The sequence below is a fragment of the Centruroides sculpturatus genome, unplaced genomic scaffold, assembly GCF_000671375.1.
Source record: "Centruroides sculpturatus isolate CEXI.00-Female unplaced genomic scaffold, Cexi_2.0 scaffold140, whole genome shotgun sequence".
Lineage (NCBI taxonomy): Eukaryota > Metazoa > Arthropoda > Arachnida > Scorpiones > Buthidae > Centruroides > Centruroides sculpturatus.
Genome location: NW_019384503.1, coordinates 432,188 through 457,879, shown reverse-complemented (window position 1 = coordinate 457,879; position 25,692 = coordinate 432,188). Strand labels below are relative to the sequence as shown.

General features: G+C 30.2%; 1 protein-coding gene across 1 annotated transcript in view; it reads right to left on the bottom strand.

The window, feature by feature from the left end:
• Positions 1 to 20,673: 20,673 nt before the first annotated feature.
• LOC111622137 (BTB/POZ domain-containing protein 3-like) overlaps positions 20,674 to 25,692 on the bottom strand; it is a 15,773-nt gene continuing 10,754 nt past the window's right edge. Inside the window, exons 2-3 of the mRNA XM_023364463.1 lie at positions 21,938 to 22,186; positions 20,674 to 21,868 (exon numbers count right to left, since the gene is read on the bottom strand). Of these exons, the coding sequence (XP_023220231.1) occupies positions 20,839 to 21,868; positions 21,938 to 22,186 (1,279 nt within the window). The 3' untranslated portion in view covers positions 20,674 to 20,838. The remainder of the gene's footprint in view (positions 21,869 to 21,937; positions 22,187 to 25,692) is intronic.

Below are 25,692 nucleotides of genomic sequence, written 5' to 3'. Positions count from 1 at the left end.
TTTTATATAAGTGGACAGTGCCGAAGAAGACACTCCGAAGTGGCTATCTCACTTTTGGATTTTTGACCCTTCTCCACTTTCCGACTTTCTTCGAATTTTATTTGAAGCGGCCGGTTAACCTGCCTTCGCTGGTGGCCATTTTGTTCTCGTGTAGCACGAGATCTGCCCTTCGTCACCGAGCATTTCCCGAAGTTCGTCATTGATCAGTTAAGGTGAAGTGATACTGATGACGTGTTATCTGCCGATAAATACGTCATTAGTGTCATTTTATCTCACAGTATTACGTCAGTGTGATAGAGAAAAATACGAGATAAATACACACATACAAAAAAAATTACGGGCAGAATTTTCGGTGCGAGTTAAAAAAGTACCTCAATTTCGTACTAATGAAGCCGAATTAACATTTACTATACTATACTGTACATTGCTATATTAAAGTAATGGAGAAAATGCATGTATTCGAGTAAAAACAAATTTGAGTTAAGCGGGTTCCAATGTATTTCAAAAAGTTCCAATAATGTACAATTAAGTCCAAATTTAAGTTCCAATTAAAAACTGTTTTCAAATTTAATTCAAAACAATTTTTAATTAATGTTCAAAGCTAAATTTTAAAAAATTTCATTATTAATCATTCTGAATTCATATATTTATTTACATTTTAAAATGTTTTTAAATATTTACTTTTTGTAAAGCATAAAAATTTAATGAATAAATTGTGTGCTTTAAAAAAAATGTTGTTGAAAACTCAATAGCTCTATGTATTATTACAACTTCTCGATTCAAATAGCTTTGAATATATTTGTAAAAAATCGTTAATTTGACAATTTTAGAAAAAGTTAAAAGTTGACAATTAACAAAAGAAGTCATTCGAAAAATATCTTAATTTAAAAATTCCCCGAGGAAAATTGTAGCACTCAAACATCTTTCATTTGTATACTTTCAAGCAATTTCCTATCTTATTCAATACAGACATTTTCCTTATTATTTATTATTTTTTGTTTTCATAATATTTTTTTTATAATTTATAAATGTTTACAATTAATTTTTAGTTATTAAAATGTATTTAAAATTTTGATTAAATATTCAGAAAAAGTCAATTTTTAGTTTGTTTCCTTGCAAAAATTTAATATTAAACGAATTTTATTTCTTTAAAAATCTCATTTGTGTTTAAAATAATGTCTTCATAATAATAAATAAATAAAATATTATTTGTTCGCTTCAGTTTTGTGTGATATGTTATATATAAGCCTATATATACATTTGTTTTTAATCGTTATATTACTATTTAAAAATCCTACTGGTTACTTAACTTTCTTGGCAACATTTAAAGCTGCGTTTCTACCTGTAATATACTTAACTTTTATTTCAAATGCTATGCTTTTTATAAACTATTCGATTTAACACGTTCAAATGATTTTGATACAAAATTTACATGTGTTAAGGTCAATTTACACAATTACGTTCTGAATATATTCTTTTAGATATTTTAAAGGAATATATAAGCCTACTAATGTCAGTGATTAGGATTGATCCCTGTCTTCCGACTGATGTAATACACTATATTAATACTTCAGCTCATTCAGATGACGGATATTTAGAAAGCAAAGATTTTGTGAGGATGTCTGTGAAAACTAGTATACATTTGATCTTCAATACGAGTTGAATAATAATGACTAGTGAAAAATTATTTGTCAGGAAGTTAATCTAGTAAATAACTGATTTGAACCGTTTTCTGTTCACAAGAGGAATACAATTTTAAAAATAGATGTAATGCATACCTGTGTATAATGTATAGAATTTTACTGATTTTATGAGTTTTTCTTGCATTTGTTTAATTAATCACCTATCGTTTCCATGTGTTTGATGAATTTTTCTTAATGATTATGTTCATATCAACATTTGCATATTTTTTGTTTTAATAACTGTAAATGAAGATTTATATAAAGTGTAGAGATACATTTGTAAAACTTCTCGATATTATGCATTCATATGTTCTGGGCACAAACGTAGATTGTTATTCCTTAATATGTGGCATGGTTGAAATTAATTATTCTAATTTGTACGAGAAAACTTAACATTTGTTAACAAAAGTTTCTCCCGTAGGAAGGAGCTTGAAAATGAAAGAATAAAACAAATCTTAGAAGAGACAATTGTCTTTCTGAGATTTGTTTTATTCTTTTATTATTCTATACTTGTTTGAATAATAATTTTGTAAAGAAAGGGTGTTTTCTAGGAGTAAATTTATTTTTGTAGTTGTTCACCGAAGTAACAACAAACTAGATGAGATGAAGTAGTCCTTGTAATTCCCCTCAATACCGTATATAGACGCAGTATTATTTGGAAGACCATATTTTGTAGAACAATTGGAAATTTCGTGTAATTTTTACACGTTTATTATTCATTCTCACGAAGAAATGAAGATAGTGTAATTAGAAACATATCTATTTAAGAAAAATGATATTGGTAAATCAATTATTTGGCTTGTTGACCTAAATCTTATATCGGATACAAAATCTACGGCCGTTCTTGTATTCTTATAATTAAGAACATTTAAGATATATTTACTGTAAATTTAGANGGATAACAATACTCACTTTACAATGGCGCTTTTATACCATACAAAGCTATCCCAACATTCATATAAGGAATGTTGGGATATTACATTCCACTATTTAAATTTATATATTATTTACATACTTTAGGATACTAAAGTGTTCTTTAACATGACGTTTAACTATATTATTTTCTTTATACATTATTTTTTACTAGAAAGATAATTAAATTTACTTTTATATTTTTCTTAAAAACTATTTATACAAGGAAAGAGGACATACCGTTTAGTTATTTTCTCATTCTTTACGTTATATATGTTACTTATGAAATTGTCATACCACTTAAGCCTACTAAGTCGCTCTCTAGGATATTCATTTAACATGTACTGTACTTTTTAAATAGTGGTTTTTCTTCTCTTTTTCTAGAGAAGAAAAACCACACCAGAGCTATAAAAATATAAATTATATTTTTATAGCTCTGGCATGTAAAATAATAAATTTAGAAGAGCTAAAAATAGTTTACATCCGGATCAAATTCCTCTGAAATTAATGTAAATGTAGAAAAACAATTAAGTCTAAGAAATGCGTGTTCTAGGAAGTAATGTCGAAAATGACAAAATTATTTTTCTTTAACATTATGGATAAATCAATTACTCCATGGAACATCTTTTATTTTTCCTAACTTATTGTTTTGATGATTAGTTTGTAAATAATTATATTCTACCAGGTGAAATCTAACTTGCATGTTGCATTTCTTCATATTCCTGATTCATCTTAATGCAGTCTTTTTTCCAACTCTGATGATAAATGTTGAGACAATTCAACGTTATGGTTCGAGAAATCCACGGAATTTCCAATTTAAGTTTTTTATTACTTGTATTTTACTTCTTATTTTACAATTAGAATAATACGTTATAAATTCATCTGAAGTTATACATGTTTAATTTATTATTGACTATATGCAAATAAGTAGGGCCTCTCAGAGCTCAATAACAACTTAGGATACTTCTGTTGTTGAGGCCTCCAGTATGTAAAATGAGATATGGCTCAATTTAAACTCCGAGGGACCTTATCAGAGCTGTAGAGCATACCCATAGCAGCAAAAAATGCAAAGGACTAATAATTTGTAACAAATATTTTTTCAGCCCCCGTAAACGAAGGTCCTATTACCTTCGTTAATCAGGCCCTATCATAGAAGGGAAACAGACTCTTTCTGTGATACGGCATGAAAAAAACAGTAACCATACCAAATGGGATGTTTAATTCTTTCTAAATAAGTTTCTGGAGAAGTTCTAAATTTCATTGATAAATAAATTTACAATATGATTTTTACTTACTTTTAAATGCTTTAATTGTCCTTTTTTTAACATTATACAGCAGAATTTGACTGTATAAATATGAATATAGGCCTCATGAATTTTTGTTAACTTAAAGGATAAACTATTACACAGGAGAGCTGCAATAAATACTTTCAAAAGCATTATTATATTCAAAATATTTTGAAAATATGGTTGGTATTTTTATATCGAATTTATTTATACAGGTTTTAAATAATTCATATTTTTGTAAAGTATTACTTTTGGGATGTTTTTATGGAGTCTATCGGAAATTTTTCGGATATACTGACTTACTAAACGATACTTAATTTTTTCTATAAATCATTATCTATTTTTAAAATAGCATAAAAATATATTTTATAATAAACTTTAATCAGTTATACAGTAATAATAACGTAAATTATTATTTTATGAGTCTTGACATGTGTCACTTGCAAAACAATTATATCTTAATTCCTTTGTTCTGTTAATATTAATGCCAATTTTACATGTTTACGAGCGATACAAAAATTTATGAATTCAGACTCTATTTTAAAGCTTTAAGTCATATTGAAAAACCAAACCTTTAGCTGATTTCAAGCTCTCTGAACCTATGGGATCAGCGTGTTTCGTTTGCCAGGAGAAACGGCACTGGTTTGCCATTGAATATTAAATTGCAATTTACAAATAGTTGATAATTATTAAGTTTTAAATGTTGGAAACTTAAATATTAGTTACAAATTCTGTTACAAAATGGTTTCATACTATGAAACTTAAGTTTGTAGAATAAGTAGACGACGTTTACACAAAGGTAAAGAAATCAGAAAATACTTTAATTTTTTTTTGTTTGTTTTCCTTCCTAGTGTCTTCGTATGAATGTACAGAAAAAATAATAGTATACATAATTTAGTTTATGAAAAGGCTTAAACAGAAATTGTCACCAATTAACTCAGGCCCTTGTCTCTTTACAGAAAAGTAATGAATATCCGAGAGACTGAAAAAAAGATCATTTATAAAATGTGTTATCCAGAAATTAGTTGAAATGTAAATAAATTAACTATTACTTTATTCGAGAAAAATGAATTGTTTTAATGAGTAAAAAATAATTAAAATATAGAATACAGTCTTCGAGTTAAAATACTCAATCGACACAGATTTCGAGTTAACGAATTACGACTTGAAACAGTTAAACCATACAAAAGATGTTTATTTTACTTTTTCTTTCCTTATCCACTAATGAGACCGAAGAAAAAAATGTGAAATGTAAATGGATAACAATACTCACTTTACAATGGCGCTTTTATACCATACAAAGCTATCCCAACATTCATATAATGAATGTTGGGATATTACATTCCACTATTTAAATTTATATATTATTTACATACTTTAGGATACTAAAGTGTTCTTTAACATGACGTTTAACTATATTATTTTCTTTATACATTATTTTTTACTAGAAAGATAATTAAATTTACTTTTATATTTTTCTTAAAAACTATTTATACAAGGAAAGAGGACATACCGTTTAGTTATTTTCTCATTCTTTACGTTATATATGTTACTTATGAAATTGTCATACCACTTAAGCCTACTAAGTCGCTCTCTAGGATATTCATTTAACATGTACTGTACTTTTTAAATAGTGGTTTTTCTTCTCTTTTTCTAGAGAAGAAAAACCACACCAGAGCTATAAAAATATAAATTATATTTTTATAGCTCTGGCATGTAAAATAATAAATTTAGAAGAGCTAAAAATAGTTTACATCCGGATCAAATTCCTCTGAAATTAATGTAAATGTAGAAAAACAATTAAGTCTAAGAAATGCGTGTTCTAGGAAGTAATGTCGAAAATGACAAAATTATTTTTCTTTAACATTATGGATAAATCAATTACTCCATGGAACATCTTTTATTTTTCCTAACTTATTGTTTTGATGATTAGTTTGTAAATAATTATATTCTACCAGGTGAAATCTAACTTGCATGTTGCATTTCTTCATATTCCTGATTCATCTTAATGCAGTCTTTTTTCCAACTCTGATGATAAATGTTGAGACAATTCAACGTTATGGTTCGAGAAATCCACGGAATTTCCAATTTAAGTTTTTTATTACTTGTATTTTACTTCTTATTTTACAATTAGAATAATACGTTATAAATTCATCTGAAGTTATACATGTTTAATTTATTATTGACTATATGCAAATAAGTAGGGCCTCTCAGAGCTCAATAACAACTTAGGATACTTCTGTTGTTGAGGCCTCCAGTATGTAAAATGAGATATGGCTCAATTTAAACTCCGAGGGACCTTATCAGAGCTGTAGAGCATACCCATAGCAGCAAAAAATGCAAAGGACTAATAATTTGTAACAAATATTTTTTCAGCCCCCGTAAACGAAGGTCCTATTACCTTCGTTAATCAGGCCCTATCATAGAAGGGAAACAGACTCTTTCTGTGATACGGCATGAAAAAAACAGTAACCATACCAAATGGGATGTTTAATTCTTTCTAAATAAGTTTCTGGAGAAGTTCTAAATTTCATTGAAAGATCTTATCGACAGTAAGAAATCAAATATTGTTAACTCCTGTCAAATTTTGGGAAAGTTCTCTACAAATATCGATTATATATTTTATGTTATAAGTGATTTCTTTTGGCTTAAATAATAAAACATAGGCTAAGGGAAAAAATTCAAAATGTAGTTGCACGTAACCCACCTTTTGATAAGAAAATATTACTTTGAAAAGACTTAGTATGCATAATTTCGTGTGACTTGCTTTGGAAATATTTTGAAATATAATCTTAAAGGAACTATTTTTAATTTTCATTTTAATAAAATGAACTTGTGAATTTTAATAACATCTGCACCTTAAAGTTCAAGAAAGAAATTTTTACCTATTATCATACAAACTGGCATAAATNTATTTTATATAATATAATATAATAAGTATTTACAAAGTATCGAAATATTATGCAAATTAACTTTTTCAATGTTGTATAACATTGCCACTCTTCATTTCAAAAAAATATGTTGCTATAAAAATAAAATTATGTAAAAGACTCTTCTCCCTTTGAAATATTTATTATAAATTTTACATTATTCTTTATTTTAAATAAATTTCGTATATATTTATTCAGTTTTCCATTAAAATTCTAAATAAAATTTTAAGAATATTGAAAATAGGGAAAATATGAAATCAGAAAACTTTGTTCATTCTCTTATTTTACATAAACTTAATGTAAATATAAAATAATAATAATAAATTTATACGAATTTTTATATTAATTCTAAAAAAAAGAAAGTCATCGTTTGTATAAATGCATATTTTTGTTAGAGTAGTGTATGTTTACGTCAGTTTTATGTCATTTCTACATTGTTTTTTATTTTATACAGTGTAACTGAGTTTTGCAACACCAACATATCCTTAATGTCGTATTACACTTAGACTGCTTGAAAGATATGTTTGTGTTGTCAGAACACAAATTCTGATAAGATGGAAGCGTTTTTGATGCCATTATACATTTCTTCATTAGAAAAAGAACAAGAATGACTACAAATTGACGTATCTCAAATTGTAATAATTTTAATATTATTCCGAAAAAATATCTTTTGTGTAATTTACACTTCTTCATTAAAAAAATCTAAGAATGATGTCAAATAACGTAACTATGTACCACAAATTTATATAATAGCAAACACTATTGTGACGAAATGGATACATTTTATAAAAATAAAAATATAAAATACTGTACTAAAATATTTTACTGTTAAAAATTTACTGTATTAAAATTTGTACAAATTTCACTAAATATAACATTTGGTGTAGCAAATAATATTGTTACAAGCTATTTTAATCACAAAATAATTATTGAAGTTTTTCATAACAGTCTTTTTGAACAAGAATTTTAAAAAAAAACCACATAAAAATTCATTATTCATTATGTTCTCATTAAGGAAACATTTAAAAATTTAAGAAAATAAGAATAGTAATTATAACTTTATGGAAATAATAAATAAACAAAACTTTGATGGTAGTTTTCAAAAGTTTCCAAATGTTTTTTAATTAAAGATAGCGATAAAAAAATAATAATCCGATAGTCGTATTTCAATCTCGATAAATATAATATTTAATAAATTTATAAAGCAGAGAATGTAATCGGATCAGAGTAAAGTGACTATCTTAAATTTCAAAAACCTTGAAATTTAAGAAAATTCGTCTTTTTTCACAAGAAAATCTTAAACAAAATGCTATTTTTACTTATATTTAATAATCGAATAAATGTTTAATTAAGTCCATTCTTATAAAAACACTTCAAGAATATTTTATAACTTTACTTAAACTTTATAAATCCGATTTCTTTCGAGAGGATTATTAATTTTTTGAATTATTATTCTATTAAAAAGGTAGTTTTTTTTTCCATGCAAGACCGTCCAAGAAAGAGTAATTTAATAATCGAAACGATTTCGTTCCGTCACAAACTATACAATTTTGTTGTTTCTCCGTTTATTTATCGATAAGTTAATAACTTAAGAAAATATTTCGAAATCATTCGAGTGTATAAATATTGTTTTTTTAAAATTCACAATTTAATCGATTTTTAGAAAAATATATTCTTGTAGATTGTACACGTTGGGGGCAAAAGCCTAGAGAATTTCAAATGTATTTTCTTACTATAAAGTAATATTCGATAGCTTAACGTAAGCTTTTGTTTGTATAGGAGTTTATTGCAAATATTTCTTTCAATTATATTACAATATTTTACATCATCTTTTCTTCTCTTCCTCTACTCTCCGCCTCCTCTTCCTTCTCCTTCTCTTCTTCTTTTCCACATTTTTGGTTTCTTTCCTCCTGCTCCTCTTATTCCTTCTTCTCTACATCCTCTTCTTCTTCTCCTCTTTTTTCTCGACATCCTCTTCTTCCTTTCCCTTTTCTTCTCCGCCTTCTCATTGATCTTTTCCAATCTATTTGAATATTTTATATTTATTTCTATGAATATACGAGGTAAACGTAGATTGTATGAAGATTGTTCAAATAAAAAGTAAAATTTCTAATAAATTTATATTTAAACCCATAGGCGTAAATATTCTTGTTACTTATTGCTTTCAATAAACAGTGTTTCACTATCGTTAGTTATTATTTTTTTCTGTTGTGAGAGGATATAAAGTTGCATTACTTCTACTTTCTTAAGGTCAAAACGTCGATGACAACTTTTACTACTACTTTCTACTCGAATTATTAAATGCATATTTAAGGTTATAGTAAGAAGGAGTGAGATTCCCTCCTTACACCAAATCGAATTTAATAGGTAATTTGGGAAATTTTTATTCAAATACGTGAGAAGTTTTTCTTTACTCTTACCAAGATATCGTATAAACTGGTTGAAAACTTTTTTAACGACTGAATCTTCTACGACGTGGAAAAATATAACCAGTTATTTAGTTATTACATTTTTTTATTTTAAATTTTTAAACTTTTTACTATTTTATTATAATATAGAAATTAAGAAAGTTGTTAAGAAATGGAAAAAGAAATCTTTTTAAGTTGTCTTTTTAATATTTGCTTGATGGAGCGAATGTTTTAAAGTTAAAAATCAATAATTTTGTACGGATTTCACGTAAGATAATAACTAATATCGAAGGTAAATCTGGCAGGTGTCTGTCCATCACGCATTGATAATAAAGAGTAAACTTTGTATAAATTCAAAAAATGTTTCAGCTCTTGTTAAATGTTAGTGTAATTAATTAATAATTGAAGCCTAAGAAAGCCAATTTTTATAGACTTATTTAAGTTTACACTTAAAACGAACTTGACACTTAACATACCACCGTATATCATTAATTTATAATCTAATAAATTAATACATAATAATCGATAGAGCTTTAAATTTTATTAAAATAAAATGCAAAATTTTGATTTTTATCCTATTTGTACTTTATTGTTATTTTGTATCTGTGAAAAAAAGAGGTCAACAAATTAAATCTAATTTTAGAAAGGGATCGAAAAGCAAAACAGATAGAAAAGTAATAATTCTGAATAGAGTTAGTTACCTCTGAGCATCTTAAAATAATATAAAATATATTAAAATTATAATAATTTCATTATTCTTTATTTTAAATAAATTTCGTATATATTTATTCAGTTTTCCATTAAAATTCTAAATAAAATTTTAAGAATATTGAAAATAGGGAAAATATGAAATCAGAAAACTTTGTTCATTCTCTTATTTTACATAAACTTAATGTAAATATAAAATAATAATAATAAATTTATACGAATTTTTATATTAATTCTAAAAAAAAGAAAGTCATCGTTTGTATAAATGCATATTTTTGTTAGAGTAGTGTATGTTTACGTCAGTTTTATGTCATTTCTACATTGTTTTTTATTTTATACAGTGTAACTGAGTTTTGCAACACCAACATATCCTTAATGTCGTATTACACTTAGACTGCTTGAAAGATATGTTTGTGTTGTCAGAACACAAATTCTGATAAGATGGAAGCGTTTTTGATGCCATTATACATTTCTTCATTAGAAAAAGAACAAGAATGACTACAAATTGATGTATCTCAAATTGTAATAATTTTAATATTATTCCGAAAAAATATCTTTTGTGTAATTTACACTTCTTCATTAAAAAAATCTAAGAATGATGTCAAATAACGTAACTATGTACCACAAATTTATATAATAGCAAACACTATTGTGACGAAATGGATACATTTTATAAAAATAAAAATAAAATTGTAAATGCTAANTTCAAATATTCATCATCCTTACAATACGAGGCGAATAAAAATAAACGATAGTTAAATATTAGAGAGAACATGCTGGAAAAATGTATAGGCCTATATTAGTTCGAAAATAGCGCATTTCCGAATGTCATAATAATGAAAGGATAAAGAAAGAAATAAAAGGAGTAAGTAAATAGGGATTCAAATAAATGCAACAAAGAGAAAGCGGCGTTATATTTAGCAAGACGGACCACGTGTCGTTAGTAATAAGTAGGCGATGGAAACAGCTGTCGCCAGAAACAACACAGTCGAAAGCAGTATCGACTCGGTTAGTAATTACTAGCAAACAGTACTTTGTTTCCTCTACCTTTGCTACAATCCTCTCGATTAGAGACGGAAGGGGATGATAAACACGACGCCCTCTCGTCCTTATTAAAATTTCTCCTCGGTAATTACACGAAAATCTCTTCCGACGTTAAGTAACTGCCAAGAATTTTTGCTTTCTTCTTTTATTTTTTGAAAAGTCGACGATACATGTATATATATATATATATTTTCTGTATTTTTAAACGAGGACCGAGTAGTTGTATCTAATCACGCCTCAAACTGATAAAGTTAACAGTATTCATATTAAATATAATTTACAATGTCTTTCTTGTTAACTAATTATAATTCGCGTTTTGTCTTACAAGAACATTAACGGATGTTTCTTTAAAAAGTAGCAAACATAATATTAATTTTCTATTAATAAATTCTAATTATTCTTTTAATTTGTGAGAATTCTTTCTTTTTTAATGGCAAAAAATTCTTCTTCCACTTCTATCAAAAGATTAAAAGCGCAATTTATAAATTGTCTTCAGATTTATTGCTAAAATTTTTAAAACTTTCTATTACTATTTTGGTTAACTAATTAATTAAAGAAATTTAAATATGATGCTTATTTTAAGTTATTTATCTATTTAAAAATGTATGAAAGCGTCATTAAAACTGTAGAATTTAATTAATTAAATAATTTAATTTCGTTATAATTTACTTTAGATTGTGTGAATCGCCATGCAGTGCGAAAATTTATCGCATTATCAAATTCATTCGATTTAAAATATTCTGGCAAATTTTAATAATTACTATTAAAATTTAAATTCCTACAATTAAATTATAAAAAATATATTATATATATTTAATTTTTTTTATACTTTTGCTTAATAAAATACAATATCTTTCGGAACAGGAAGTCATTTTATGTTTCACCAATTGAACCACTAGCACCATCTGTCGAACAAAATATAAAGTAGGAACAGAGCCAACGCGTTTCCAGCTGATTAAAATTGAATTTAGATTAATTATTTATTGTTCCAATTATTGACATAATTCCAAGAAAGCTTCTCGCTTAATCTTCTTCAATTTCTTATTATTTATATTTTCTCATCAAATCGAACACACTCTTTTTAGTGTTGATAAAGGCAAATACCATTATGTCGATGAAGTACGATGGCGATATTTTTGTGTATTTTCTCATCAAATTTGACACTATAACAAATGGCAATGTCTGCAAATAATATTTTATTCCAATGCAATTTGATACATTTCATTTATCCATGAGAAGCACTCGATAGTTCTGTGTACAGAGCTTCTAAGGAGCTAATGTTTAATTATAATCTCAAATACTCTTTTCCAAAGATTTATATAATTAGTGAGATGTTATATTAAGTTATGATTTTTTAACTTTAAAAAAAGAAAAAAAGAACGTATATATACATATATATCTAGCCTATATAATCCTACACCCTGATACAATTAATAATTGTAGGTAATAGAAACATAATTTTACAAATATTAACACAAAATTAGAGGTTTGCATAAGAAAAGTTTTCTCCCTTAAAGGTTTAATTATTCAAAATATTACTCATTCTGTAATTCATAAGAAGAATTGAACATCTTTAAAAAATTAATGTTGTTGAATTTAAATAATTTGCAATCTTAAAAAATACTGTTCACAATTTTGAATTTAAAGTTCTATTTTCTTGAGAAATGTACAAACAGTTTTAAATCAAAAAAGATCAATAATTTGAGCCGATAAAATGTAATATTTACTGAAAGTTATATAAAAAAGATGTTTTTTACGTGGATCAATATAGACAGAATTACTTTAAGAAAATAAAATTAAACTAAACAACTTGATTTGAATTAATTTTAGCATTTTATTTAATTTATAAACATTAAAAATTCCAGCAACGAGTTGCTTAACTTTCCCAGCAACATTTGGTGGCGCGATATTTTATTTTAGCTTATGTGCATATACATCACATTTTTTATCTTATATGCAAATCATATCCTGTTGATGATCACTTCTATAGAAAAACGAATGCATTTTTATCTAAATGAGTTTATTACGTTTAAAAATATGAACGTTTGAATCTGTTTATATATTTTATCATTTTAAAAACACATAAACTTATTATTTAGATTAATAATACAGTTCTTCCAACAATTATAGAACATACAGTTTTTGCCTAGGAACTCTCTATTATTTTCATTGTAACTTTAATGAATTTTTCTAGTACATTTTATAGTAAGATATCAACAGTTATAGCACAAGTTTGGAGAAAAATGATTAATAAACAAAACAGCTAGATACTATTAGCAAAAATAGAATGTCCAACATTAATAGAATATCTTTAAATTAAAATTAGTAGCTGATTTTACTACCATCTTTGAAAACAAGCTGAAAAATACGATTAGATATTGAATTAATCAAAAATTTCGGTCATTCTTGTGAAATATTTTTCCATGCTTCCATGAGAGCAGCCTTTAGTTCAGTAACAGTCCTGTATTGCTTTCCATTGCTATACATTTGGCAAACCAAGTCACCCCAAAGATTTTCAATTGGGTTTAATTGGGTTCAATTGAGGGGTGGCCAGTCCAAAAGTCGGACGTTCTTGCTCTGAAAAAAAGGATAACGTTGATTTTGATACATGGAAGCTTGCATTATCCTGCATGAATTCAAAGTTCTGTCCAGCAATTTTCTGTCCATAAGTTTGGAGTTGCCCTCATACAAGCTCCAGATAAGTTTGAGAGTTGTTTCGACCTTCAATAAATACTAGATCTGTCTTTCCATTCCATCCAATCCCCGTCCAAGTCACGAATGTACTACTACCAACTACTCTCTTTGAGTACTGCTTTTGATCTAGTATTTTGTCTGCCCAATAATACTTAAAACTATCAGTTTCTACTATTCCACTTTTTCTCGTTGAAAAAATTACTTTCCGCCATCCTTCCTATCTATCAAAGTTGTTTCTGGCAAACTGTAATCGAAGTTGTTTTTGTTTCTNCCGAATTGCAGCAATATATTCTCTCATAGAAACGGACTTTTTGGAAACGTATGACCATGACTCCCACCTATAAAAACCATATTTCGCGTATACTTCGTTGCCCGCGTACGAAAGATATTACCCCTACAGTGTTATCTCAACTACGATAGATTTAACACAAAAATTAAAATGTATTTTGTTTGAAGTTCAAAACGTTATTTTTAAAAATATTTCTGATGGAAAATGTGGTTTATCGGACCATCCGCAATACAATCATGTCACAGAGAATCAGAAAAATTGAATTTTACCGACTGAAAATGCGAGGCGGAATCAGCTTAAAGCATTATTTGTAATGATGCAACGAATATTCGGTTACTATTCGGCCTATGTTTCGCTATTCGGACGAATACCGAATACCTAAAAACAGGAGTAAGAAATAACAAAAACACAGTAAATTAATCATTTTGGTAACTTTTATTAATGCTGAACATACATTTCAAGTTCGAGAAAGCGTAATTTTTTGCTCGTTTATGTAAAAGATCAAAGGAAAAGTAATATAATTACTAAAATGTAAATTTTCGACTATAAATTCGTATCTTCTATTATCAGGACTTATTATAGACTACTGGCTTTACAGATATTACAAAGATTAACAGAAAACAATTTTTATTTTATTCCTTATACCTGGACACATACATAATTTTGCGTTTCGGACATATTTGTCCCTCCTCAGCATGTATTTCTGTATATTCTATAAACAATAATATGTCCGAAACGCAAAATTATGTATGTGACCAGTTATATGGAATAAAATAAAAATTGGTTTGTGTTAAACTTTGTATCATTATCTGTAAAGCCAGTATAATAAGTCCTGATAATAGAAGATACGAATTTATAGTCGAAAATTTATATTTTAGTAAGGAAAAAAGGACATTGAGGCATTTTAACTGAAAAGTAATATAATTATTTTTTTTAATAGATCAAAAAAGGTAACAAATCAAATGAAAACTACCTACTTATTATTTAGTTTAGTCATCTATATACTCGTATATAAAAGAACAAGTCCTGATAGGATAATTAACGCAGAGCCAAAACTACTGGTGCTAGAAACTTAAAAATTTGAGGGTGTGTTCCTTTTGTAAAGTTTAGGCATGTTAAGAAAAGATTTTATGAAATTCAACCCTAAAGGGCTGAAAAGGGTAAAAAATTTGTATGAAAATTTTTACTGCATGGACACATTAGATCGAAACTTAGGCCGTAAAATGTGAAAAAAATAATAATTAATGATCTGTAAAGCGTTTTTACGAAATCATTCCTTATTATAAACTTGAAAATTAAATTAACTTTTTTGTTTCATTGTACAAAATTATTTATCATAACTGAAGTTCCAGACAGCTTGGTAGCCTGAACGGCCCCAAGCTTTCGCCCGTGCAAGTTAAGTGACTTTCATTACAAGCATTTAGCTTTCCGAAGTCTATGAGAGCAATTATTTGGCATCGACGGCCTCGAATTTCTCGCCAATAAGCTGCCTCGACTTGTTCAATTATGTTATCAACTCAATTTCATATTTATTTTCACATTTTCACTTCGCGGTCCTTCTCTGTTCTTTTTCTGTTATTTACACGTGTAGGTCATTTCATTGTTATCCACATTTGACATCATCACTTATCACATACTGCCATGACACTCGTGTCTGTCCGCTACAACTGTCAAGAATTAACGTGATTGGCGAAGCGTAGCGACAGCAGGCCAATAGAGAACAGGATGCGCGATCCTTGCCATAATGCAGTTTGCGCGCCAATTTTCGTACGTGCGTTAATCTAGCAGAATAGTTTGCCCGAATATTCGGCTATTCTGCTACGCTCCTGGCCGAATATTCGGTATTCGCCCTCAGGCCGAATATACTATTCGTTGCATCACTAATCCGAACTTCTATCTCTTTGAAGTCGTCGTTCTAAAAATAAGTAATCTGTCTAGAATTTAATAAAATTTCACCTTTTAGAAACTAATATTTTTCTCAAAAAAAGTTTGTCAATGATGTATTTGTATTCAATTAAATTTATTTATAAGTTTTCTATCCACTTTGTGACACCAAGGTAATTTTTCGTGGCCCCAAAAGAGGTCGCGACCCATAGATTGAATACCACTGCTATAGAGCATAGCGGGGATAATGATCTGATAATAATCACAGAATTACAAAACACCAAAACGAAAATCCAAAAACCCATTACCGCTCAGCCAAAACTCACGATGACTAATCAACAAACAAAACGAAAATAAGAATAGTACAGTGGAACGCCACAAGCCCGAGAAATAAAATTGAGCAAGTTAAAGCAGAAGGTATTTGGTATAACTATGACATACTAATCATTCAGGAAACCTGCGTATACTCATCAAATCTCATCAACCTCCCTGGTTTCAACGCGTTTCATACCCATCGTATGCCACAATAGGTAGTGGTCTATCCTTGTACAGTAAATACAGCGCACTTTCCCGTACACTCTCGTCGAATCTCGATCGTCTGCGGGGCAGGGAGATCCGGAGTGGCTTGTGGTGGATGTCTTCCTTCTGCGTGCACTTCGGATTATTAATTAACGCCTACTTTCCACCACATCCCCCATCAGCCTTCCCAATGACTTCTTTGGTCGTTTAACTTGTCCATCTATCATAATCGGCGGGGACTTTGCATCACCTTCTATGGGAGAATCAATCCACTGATACACGCGGCAGGACGTTAGCCGATCTCCTTCATTATTCTCCGCTTGTTCTTCTCAATGACAGACACCCAACGCATTATAATGTCCATGGCTCTGATACTGCTATAGATCTTACAATCACGACCAGCGACATAGCAACCATGGCCATTTGGGATGTCCGGCCTCATGAGTACGGTAGTAAACATAGAATGATTGACATACATATCCCAGCTCTACCGACGCGCCAGTCTCCTATTTGTCGGAGCAACCAACGCCAACAACGATGCCAACCGTTATAACAAAGACAACAATCACCAGACGGAAGGTGCCATAGAAAACGCCTGCATAAACATACTGCAATCACTGGTCACTTTGGATGGCCGATAACGACCTCGTCCAGCAGTACAAAAACCTGTCTTTCGCTTCTCGTAAGCACAGACAGCGACCCTACTGTAAAAATCAATCCTCCTTGGTGGAACACAGACCTCCAGCTGAAGTTGGCGAAAAAACGGAGTGCGTATTGCTTATTCCATAGACAAATAAGTCGTGACAAGTGGTTGAAGGCCAAAACAGCGACCGCCGAATTGCAGCGCTATATTCTCTCATAGAAACGGACTTTTTGGAAACGTATGACCATGACTCCCACCTATAAAAACCATATTTCGCGTATACTTCGTTGCCCGCGTACGAAAGATATTACCCCTAACAGCCACTTTTCGTGGCTGTTAGGGGTAATATCTTTCACGTATCCTTCATCAGGCGAGACACACGTATACGTAACTCCAGGACGAAACTGAGCTTTACATGAAGCAATTCATCCCTCACTCACAAGATCGTTCGCAACCCGAAGAATACAAGGAGTTCGTTTAAAACGCAGGACCGTTGTACAACCGACTAATCCGGACCATCACACGAATGACTAATGTCGCTTAGCCATTCTCGCCCATCGAAATTGTATTTACATTTAATATCGTCGTTCCTGTTTTTAGGTAGATACTTTTTACTTTTATATAATTTGATATTAAATATTATTTTTGTTAACGAGTTTTTATATGGTTAAACGTCATTTTTGATTGTTTACGTAAAAATGTTCGAAATTCGATAATAGTTAACGTTACAGAATATAGATGGCGGTAGATGAAGATATAGAATTTTCAACCGAAGTAGACCGCTTTAATTTAGCAACGAATAATATTGCTGAAAGCGATGATAGTCTTGATAAAACTTTGCATTTGAATTTTAAAATTAAGGTTTTTTATATAATTATTTACGGTTTCAAAGGGTTTTAAACAGAAAAATGTTCGAATTTCATGTGATGTTTTTGTATGTTTTTAACAGAGAATTCAAGGGACCAGAAGAAATATTTGAATTAACTATGAATTCGAATTATATAAGTTCCAATTAGCCAAGTTTGACTGTATTAATAATACGAATTTGATTGACTATATGAGGCAACGATCCGTGAGATACGTAATGGTTAGAGTGGAAACATTTATGGTAATTAAGATGGGAAACCCCTATCTTAATTAGGTGCTAAATTCCATGTGGCGAAGCGCGAACCCACGACCAATTACCAGTGTTCGGCGATTTTTATCCACTCGGCACTGGTGACAATGTTAAGGCAAGTGGTTTTCAACTGGGTGCCACAACGAAATTTCGGGAGTACCGCGAAATATAGTGCTAAGTAGCATTATTACACTAGCATTATTACACTTCTTACATGAATTGTTAAAAGTACGTTTTTACGTACTTTTAGCAAATCGTGTAAGAAATAAATTAGTTAAGAAGTAGGGTACCGCGTTTTATTCTCCATATTGATTGAAGACAGTTATATATTGTCAAAAGTACTCGTCAGTTAAATGTTTCTACTCATATCTACGTGATGTGATCGTCCAGTAAGAAGCAGAAGCCATGGTTACACCTGTAATGCTTTCTCAGTCAGCCGCGATATTCCCACTATCATTATTTTCAGGTTTGGCTGTTTTCTGCCAAATTGAGCTACTGATTTTCTATTTAGCAGATAAAAATATTGTCTCTTTGGGCATTTTTTTTGGGCTACCAAATTTTTTGTCTATATTATCAGCTATTTTTATTGTTAAGTAATAAAAACAAAATTTTGCAATTATGTTTAAGACATATTAATAGATTGCGATAAATTGGAAAATTTTTTACTGGACACTTGCTTACTAAGTTATCATTACAAAGTATATTTTGGGCAGTTTTTTTTTTGGCTGAGAGAACCAGGTAGGACTGGATGCCGTCCTTCTGCATTTAAAAATAGAAAACCGAGAGAACTACCTACGCCATTTTTTGGTAAGCACTAAAAAGAAATTTATAAACAAATAAACAAATTTGTTATGTCCTTCTAATCTGACATTTACCAGAAGTGAAGAACCACTGAGAAGAAAATTTTAACTGAAGAAATTGATTGTCAAGAGGAAATGTTTTGACAAGGTTTTTTGAACTTCGAGATGAAGTATATCTTTTCCTCAAAGATAAGACACCTCTTGCAAAAATATTCGAAAACATATCTTGAATTTTCCCGCTTTGCATACCTTGAGACATATCCATAACCCAGGAAAACATATCCAGGAAACTAAACGAACTGAATCTGTTTCTGCAAGGATATGGGCAAAAGTTTCGGCATTTCTCAAAAAGCTTTTTCTAGAAGAATCGTGTTACACGTGGAAATCTAGATGCGTTTCAAATTTTGTTCTAATTTCTTTAAATTCAATCACTGTCACTTATAGGCAGGAAATAACAGTTGTTATTGTGGAACATTTGGCACTCTGAGTTTTTGTCGTACTTCCCGTTCTTATGAATGGGAAGTGACACCAAGAGTCGCTGGGTTATGTCGCCATTCGTGATAGACAATCTGATGAAATCCAAGCTTTACGTCTAGCAGCAAGAAACTGATAGACATGGAATCGGGTCATCAAATGCATGAAATTTTCCAAGAAAAATCACTAACACAATTATAGAATGAAGATAAGAAAAACGTATCCTTCAGTTTCAAGCAAAGCAATTACATCTCTTCCACTTGGACCACTTCATTCATATTTGTGTGAGAAAGCACTTTCCACCATGGCTAATATAAAGACTAAAACTCAGGAGTTGCCTTCGTCTTAAACCGGATTTTATCGTGTCTCTGAGCACCCTTTCCCCAAGGATACTGATCTTTAATGTCGAAAAAACAGGCACACGTTTCCTACTAAAATTGGTTAGCTGGGAAGTTACGTTCCAGCTGAAATGTCTCATTTGCATCTTATCTTATGCTTGCTGAACGTTATGGCCATTGTCTTTATTGTTTTATTGGGCAGATGGATGTCATGCAGTTAATGCTACGACATGTTCTCTGTATTCAGCAACTGGTACTTAAAAGAAAACGTTTGAAAACCCCCTATTGTAGACAACAGGCACAACTACGTTTCTTTTGCGTTGTCGAAAGCATGGAATTGTTTATAAGTGTGTCTCATTAAGATATGAATATTTTCCGTTGTGTGTTTGTCCATTGCTGCCTCACGTAATAAGAAAGCTCCTGGCAAAGTTAATCAAATAAACAGAGAATAATCGCTGGTTTTGAGCAAAATCTTGCACACTTATCTTTGTTAAAGTTTGTAAATCGAATACCCTTTATGAACAGCTCGGTAAAATTAGTTTTATCTCAGACAACAATATCTTCCAAGCAAAAACTAAGTTAGGTAAAAAGTTCCAATGGCTTTTACAGAAAAAAGGAAGCAAGTGCATATCCCCTATTATAATTATTCGGGTGAGGTTATTCTAGAGGCAGTATGCCGTTTACTAGAGCGCGGCCAGAAATTTATTCCAAAGCCATAGAAGAACCTAAGTGAATTAATTCCTCCGACCATAGCAGCGGTTAAAGGATATCAAGAGGAGACTTACGTTCCGAACTAGAGGTATCTATCTGGTTTTATAAATAATCCTCTTATGTAAATAGGAATTTTAAGAAATATGATATATATTAATTGTTTTACGCTTTTCAATGCAAAAGATATTTTAAATTCAGTAATCTAAATCAATTTAAAACTTTATTTAACTTCTTGGAACATAAGGATTTGCTGGAACATAAGGAACTGCTATTGTATTTATTATAGAATACTTGAAATTTTGTGATCTTTACCAAAGAAAATAACATTAGATTATGGTTAAAATCCTTTTCATAAATTAGTTATTATCTATGTTAATTTTGTTTAGACATATCGAACTGTTAATATTCGTCAAAATCATAAAATATTCGATGAATATTCATCAATGACGACTTGTATTCAGAAACACTTCCGTGACCATAAAAAACTAAATTTACATCTCCCATTTTCACTGAATCCGTTCTTTCTTTTACATTTTCGCAACTTAAATAAGTTAAACTTCGAGAAAATTTCGAAACGTCCAATAAAATTTCATATTTCTTATTTTTCTGCAATTCGAGAGGAGAATCGAGTAACACACGAAATTCTCTAGTATTTTCAGAAAACTTTATCTTAGCCGTTTCAAAAGAAGTTCCTGAATCTGTCGTCACGATAAGAGTTTCTCGTTTCGGTACACAAACGTAATATGCGTTACTATTTTCGATATCGAAACCAATCCCTTTCAAACGAATATCACGTCCTTGGACGGTCACGTTACAACCAAGATTCTCACACCAATTACTCTGTCTTACTTCCATTGGGCAGTCTAGAGAACAGATTTTGTAAGGATGTCTCAGTGTTGTTCTTTTACTGCACCATTCGGGAAGATCTCCAGAACGTTGATTCAAAAGATAATTTTTAATGGAAGAAACATCCTTATTGCATAAAATTCCACTTTTCTCCGGTCCTTCATAAAATTCTTTGACAGTCATGCTCAGGAAGTGTATATGGGGAAAATATGGAAAAAGAGTTTGAGTTTGCACTCTACACCATCTCAATAATGCTTCGAAAACCGTTAATTCGGATTTTATCCACATGGGTCGCTTAATAATATCCAAAATTATTTTACTAGGCAGTTTCGTAAATGATTCGAATTGTAAAACGGTTTCTGCTTGATCTTCAATGAGATCTGTACAGCTCTCATTCAATAATTCGTCTTTTATTTCCACGGAACTTTGGTAAATTTTGCAAACATTACGTTCATTTAAATTGGCTTTTAATAATTGTCGACAATTCGCTTTGAGTAGTTGCAAATCGAATCGATGAGCTACTTTGTACAATTTCAAGACCTGATCTTCGGTATTTGGTATCAGCGACTTTATATAAATGTAGCTACAAATGTATACAAAATAATTATGTTAAATCTATGATATTATTTCAAACAGAACTGTCTTCACTTACATCAAGAACAATTCGAAGATTTCCGGTTCGATTTCCGGAAAACGTAGAATCACTTCCGGATCCATGTTAGAATTATACAGCATATTTTCTAATATTTGACTGGCTTTTGCTAATATTACACGATGCACCTTAAATATTTTCTGATCAGGTGATTGACCGACGACACACAATGTGTCTACGAAATGACCAGATTTATAATATCGAAATATTTTTTCGTTCTTATTTTCATTTTTCTCAGGGAATTCGATTCTGCAAATAATAATCATTAAAGATGTTTTAATTATGCAAGAAATTTCTTAGAACTTAATTAATTAATTCAAGTTATATACGGATAATTATTCCAATACAATCAAGTACTAAAGAAAGTTTGAAAGCTTGACTAATATTTTCTATTTTAAAATATAAACTTCAAACTAATAATCAATCAAATCTAAAAATTTGTTTATTGAATTTACAGTATAATTGAATTAAATGTAATAGGTTTGAATAATAATTACTATAAACTTTCACTTATTTCTAGATAATTTAGTTTAATGTCCTAGTGATGATGTTCTAAAATGAGAATTTCTTTTAAAATTCCAATTAACTGAAGCGCATCGTTAAGTTTGACGTCTAAAGATATCTTCATATTATATATCGATATTACATTACATTACATTAAAAGAGTAGAGAGGTTGTCTGTATATGCACAGACTTTACCTCTAAGAAATTAGAAGAGGAAGTGATAGTAAGTAGGGAGGGAAAGAAAATAGGGAAAGATTGAAGGGAAGTGTCGAATCATTGAGCGTCTGCATCAGAATTGTTGAACAAGTAAAATACAGTGACAAGACAAAATATGTTTAGTAAACAGAATAAAAACAAACATGACAAGTTTGCACGTGCGAGTGAATGTGTACAGCAAAGGGGGGAACAGATACAAAGTTTCAACAATTACAAAATATGCTGTAAATTGGGTTGACAAAGAGATAAAACATTATAAAATTTAGCATTAATAATATTGAAGAATCTAGTAGATATAAACCCAGTGGGTCTAATTTGCATATGCCGGTACAGTCAGATCGCGGGTTGAACAAATTGGGCGAGTAGCTGGCCTATCTTAAATGAAATCAGCCAGTCTATTATTGGTCCAGATGTGGGATGTGGCCGTGTCACTCATCTCGCTGGCTACTGGAATTTGTGGGCCTGAGTTTTTTTGTCTTGCATATGAAATTCTTCATTTTTGTCCATAGTTTTTTGTTATCGAGAATGTCTGCAGGATTGGGGGCCAGTTGAGTCCTGTTTGGAGACATTCTTGGAAGAGTTCTGCACGTTGTTGGTTGTATTTGTTGCAGCTGAAGAGAAAATGTAGCGCATCGTCTTCACTCTGTCCATCACAATCGCAGGTGTTATCGATCTGCTTACCAAAACGGTGCAGGTGTGATGCGAAGTTCCCGTGTCCTGTAAGGCACTCGGTCACCTCTGCATCTGGGCTGAAGTATTTGGCTTTTTTAAGATGCACAAGGGAAGGTATAAAGTTGTGACACATCCTTCCTGTATCAGCGCAGTCCCACTCCTTCTGCCATACATCATTAGCTATGTGCTGTAAGTGATATTTGGATCATAAAGACGATATTAATAAACAAAATATTAGACTTATATCTTAAGCTTTCTCATTCTATATTGCCAATTAATTTCGCGCGAAAAAAAAAGAATTAGGCCTACTTAAAAAAAGAAATTATAAGTTTTTGTGGTCATTCATATTATTATAGAAACAATTAATCCCAAGAGTAAAATCAAGAAAATATATTACTCATTCGCAATTTTTGATTGAGAAGATTCTCAATTCAATTTTCTAATTCGAGAATATTCACGTATGTACTGTACTTAAATTAGATGTATTTTGTTCTCAACTAAATCGAATAAGAACACGCGATTTTTTTTTTCATTTTTAATAATTGCAAATAACTTTTATGTTGATATGAATCGAATGTGAACAAAATATTTCTGATGCGAATTTATTAAATATTAACATTTCTGGATATACTGTGCATAGGCATCTGCTGAATTAGGTCTTCTAACTAGAGGATAAGGGGTTTAGAAGTTAAAACCGTATAATTAATTTCCTAAAGAATGTCGGGAAATTCTATTCTCTGCCTCACTCATTACTATAATAAATTATCTAATACTGTATAAGTTTGGTTAGCCCGATTTAAATAATTATTATGATAGTGAGAGTGTATCCCTTGGAAAAATTTCAACGGAAGCCTATGTTATTGCATATTCTAACGAGCGATTATTTATTGCGACATCATCAAAATACCGGGCTGCAATTTTCAATCATATTTTTAATTTATTTCATTTAAAATATATGCTCTCCGTCTCAAATTAGTAGCGGCTTGCCCCTGTACATCAGACTTTCCTTTAACAGTAGAGTCGTGACAGTCATCTATCTAACATCTTTCAGGGGAAAAGATTAGAATTGAAATAACCTGCCTTCGATTTGCATCAGAGGTTCACATCGGAACCTTAAGCTTTCCATACCTTGTTGCGGATTTTATCTGTCTAATTCCGTTCTAGAGATTGAGGAAAGACAGACGGACAGACGGACGACAGTGGAAATTTATAGATCTGCAATTTTTTTCAGATTGCAGCCCAAATACATTCGTGTAAATTGGTAAGTTACATGTTTATTGTTTCTCAAGTTTTTCTTTCTATGTGTCCTCAGGTCGTAGGAAATCTATTTGCAAATCGATTCACTATACAGTATTGTCACGTTATCAAAAGCCATAACTACTTCGAAGTCTCATACTTTCCTACAAAGTAAAGAAAATATTATAGGATCGGCTGTAGTACTGTAATTACGATTTTTAAATTCTGGCTGAGGGAGTTTGACGACTAATATCAAACGATCACTTTTCTGAAACAGCGGTAACATTATTAGTCACTTATTCTAAACCAACTTAACGTGTTTCTTAAAATTAATTTCGCTTAGTGTATTATTAAAAATATTCAGCAATAAGATGCGTAACATTCCCGGCAAATCAATTTAAAATTGTTGTATGGTGCCATCTGTTATATTTTATTTTAAAACCTTTTTATAGTATTAATTATTATAAAATTGCAAAAAAGCTTAATTTTGAAGATGAGATAAATTTTATAACCATTTACAATTTTTTTATAACGAGTAAAATCTTCATTAAGTCCGACCCCCTTCTGGATGTGACCTCCTTTATCTCCCTACCCCTAGACCTTTAACCACCAGAATTTAATAGCATCAATCCCCTAACACACAAACCGCCCTGCAAAATTTCAGAAATTTTCGATAAAACGCACGGGAGTTAAGCTTCAAAAGGGGTAAATAAAATCGTGCCATACATACATTAATACAAAGAAAAACTCAATTTTTTTTTCAAGGTTTCAAGATTCTGTTAGTTTAAAAATTTTTAAATCTTAGAGGTCTTGTTTGATCGATCGCCATATTTCCCCTCTATTATATATAACAGTCGGAAAAGTAAAATCGGAGATCATAATCTCATTAAAGGTTTGAAAGTTATTTAGCCATTATTAACTAGCCACTCGAGAGTTGGAATGTTTAGGATATAAACTTATACTGTCTTATTTATCTTATTTCAATTGCGAATTTAGTGTTGCTTTTTTCATAATCAAAAGTTATGTCAGGATAACGCCAGTCGATCACGTTTTGTTGAAAATTGAATTGCATTGTTGGAAAAATGCAACGCGACATATGGGTAATCTGCCAAGGGAGAAAGCCTTCC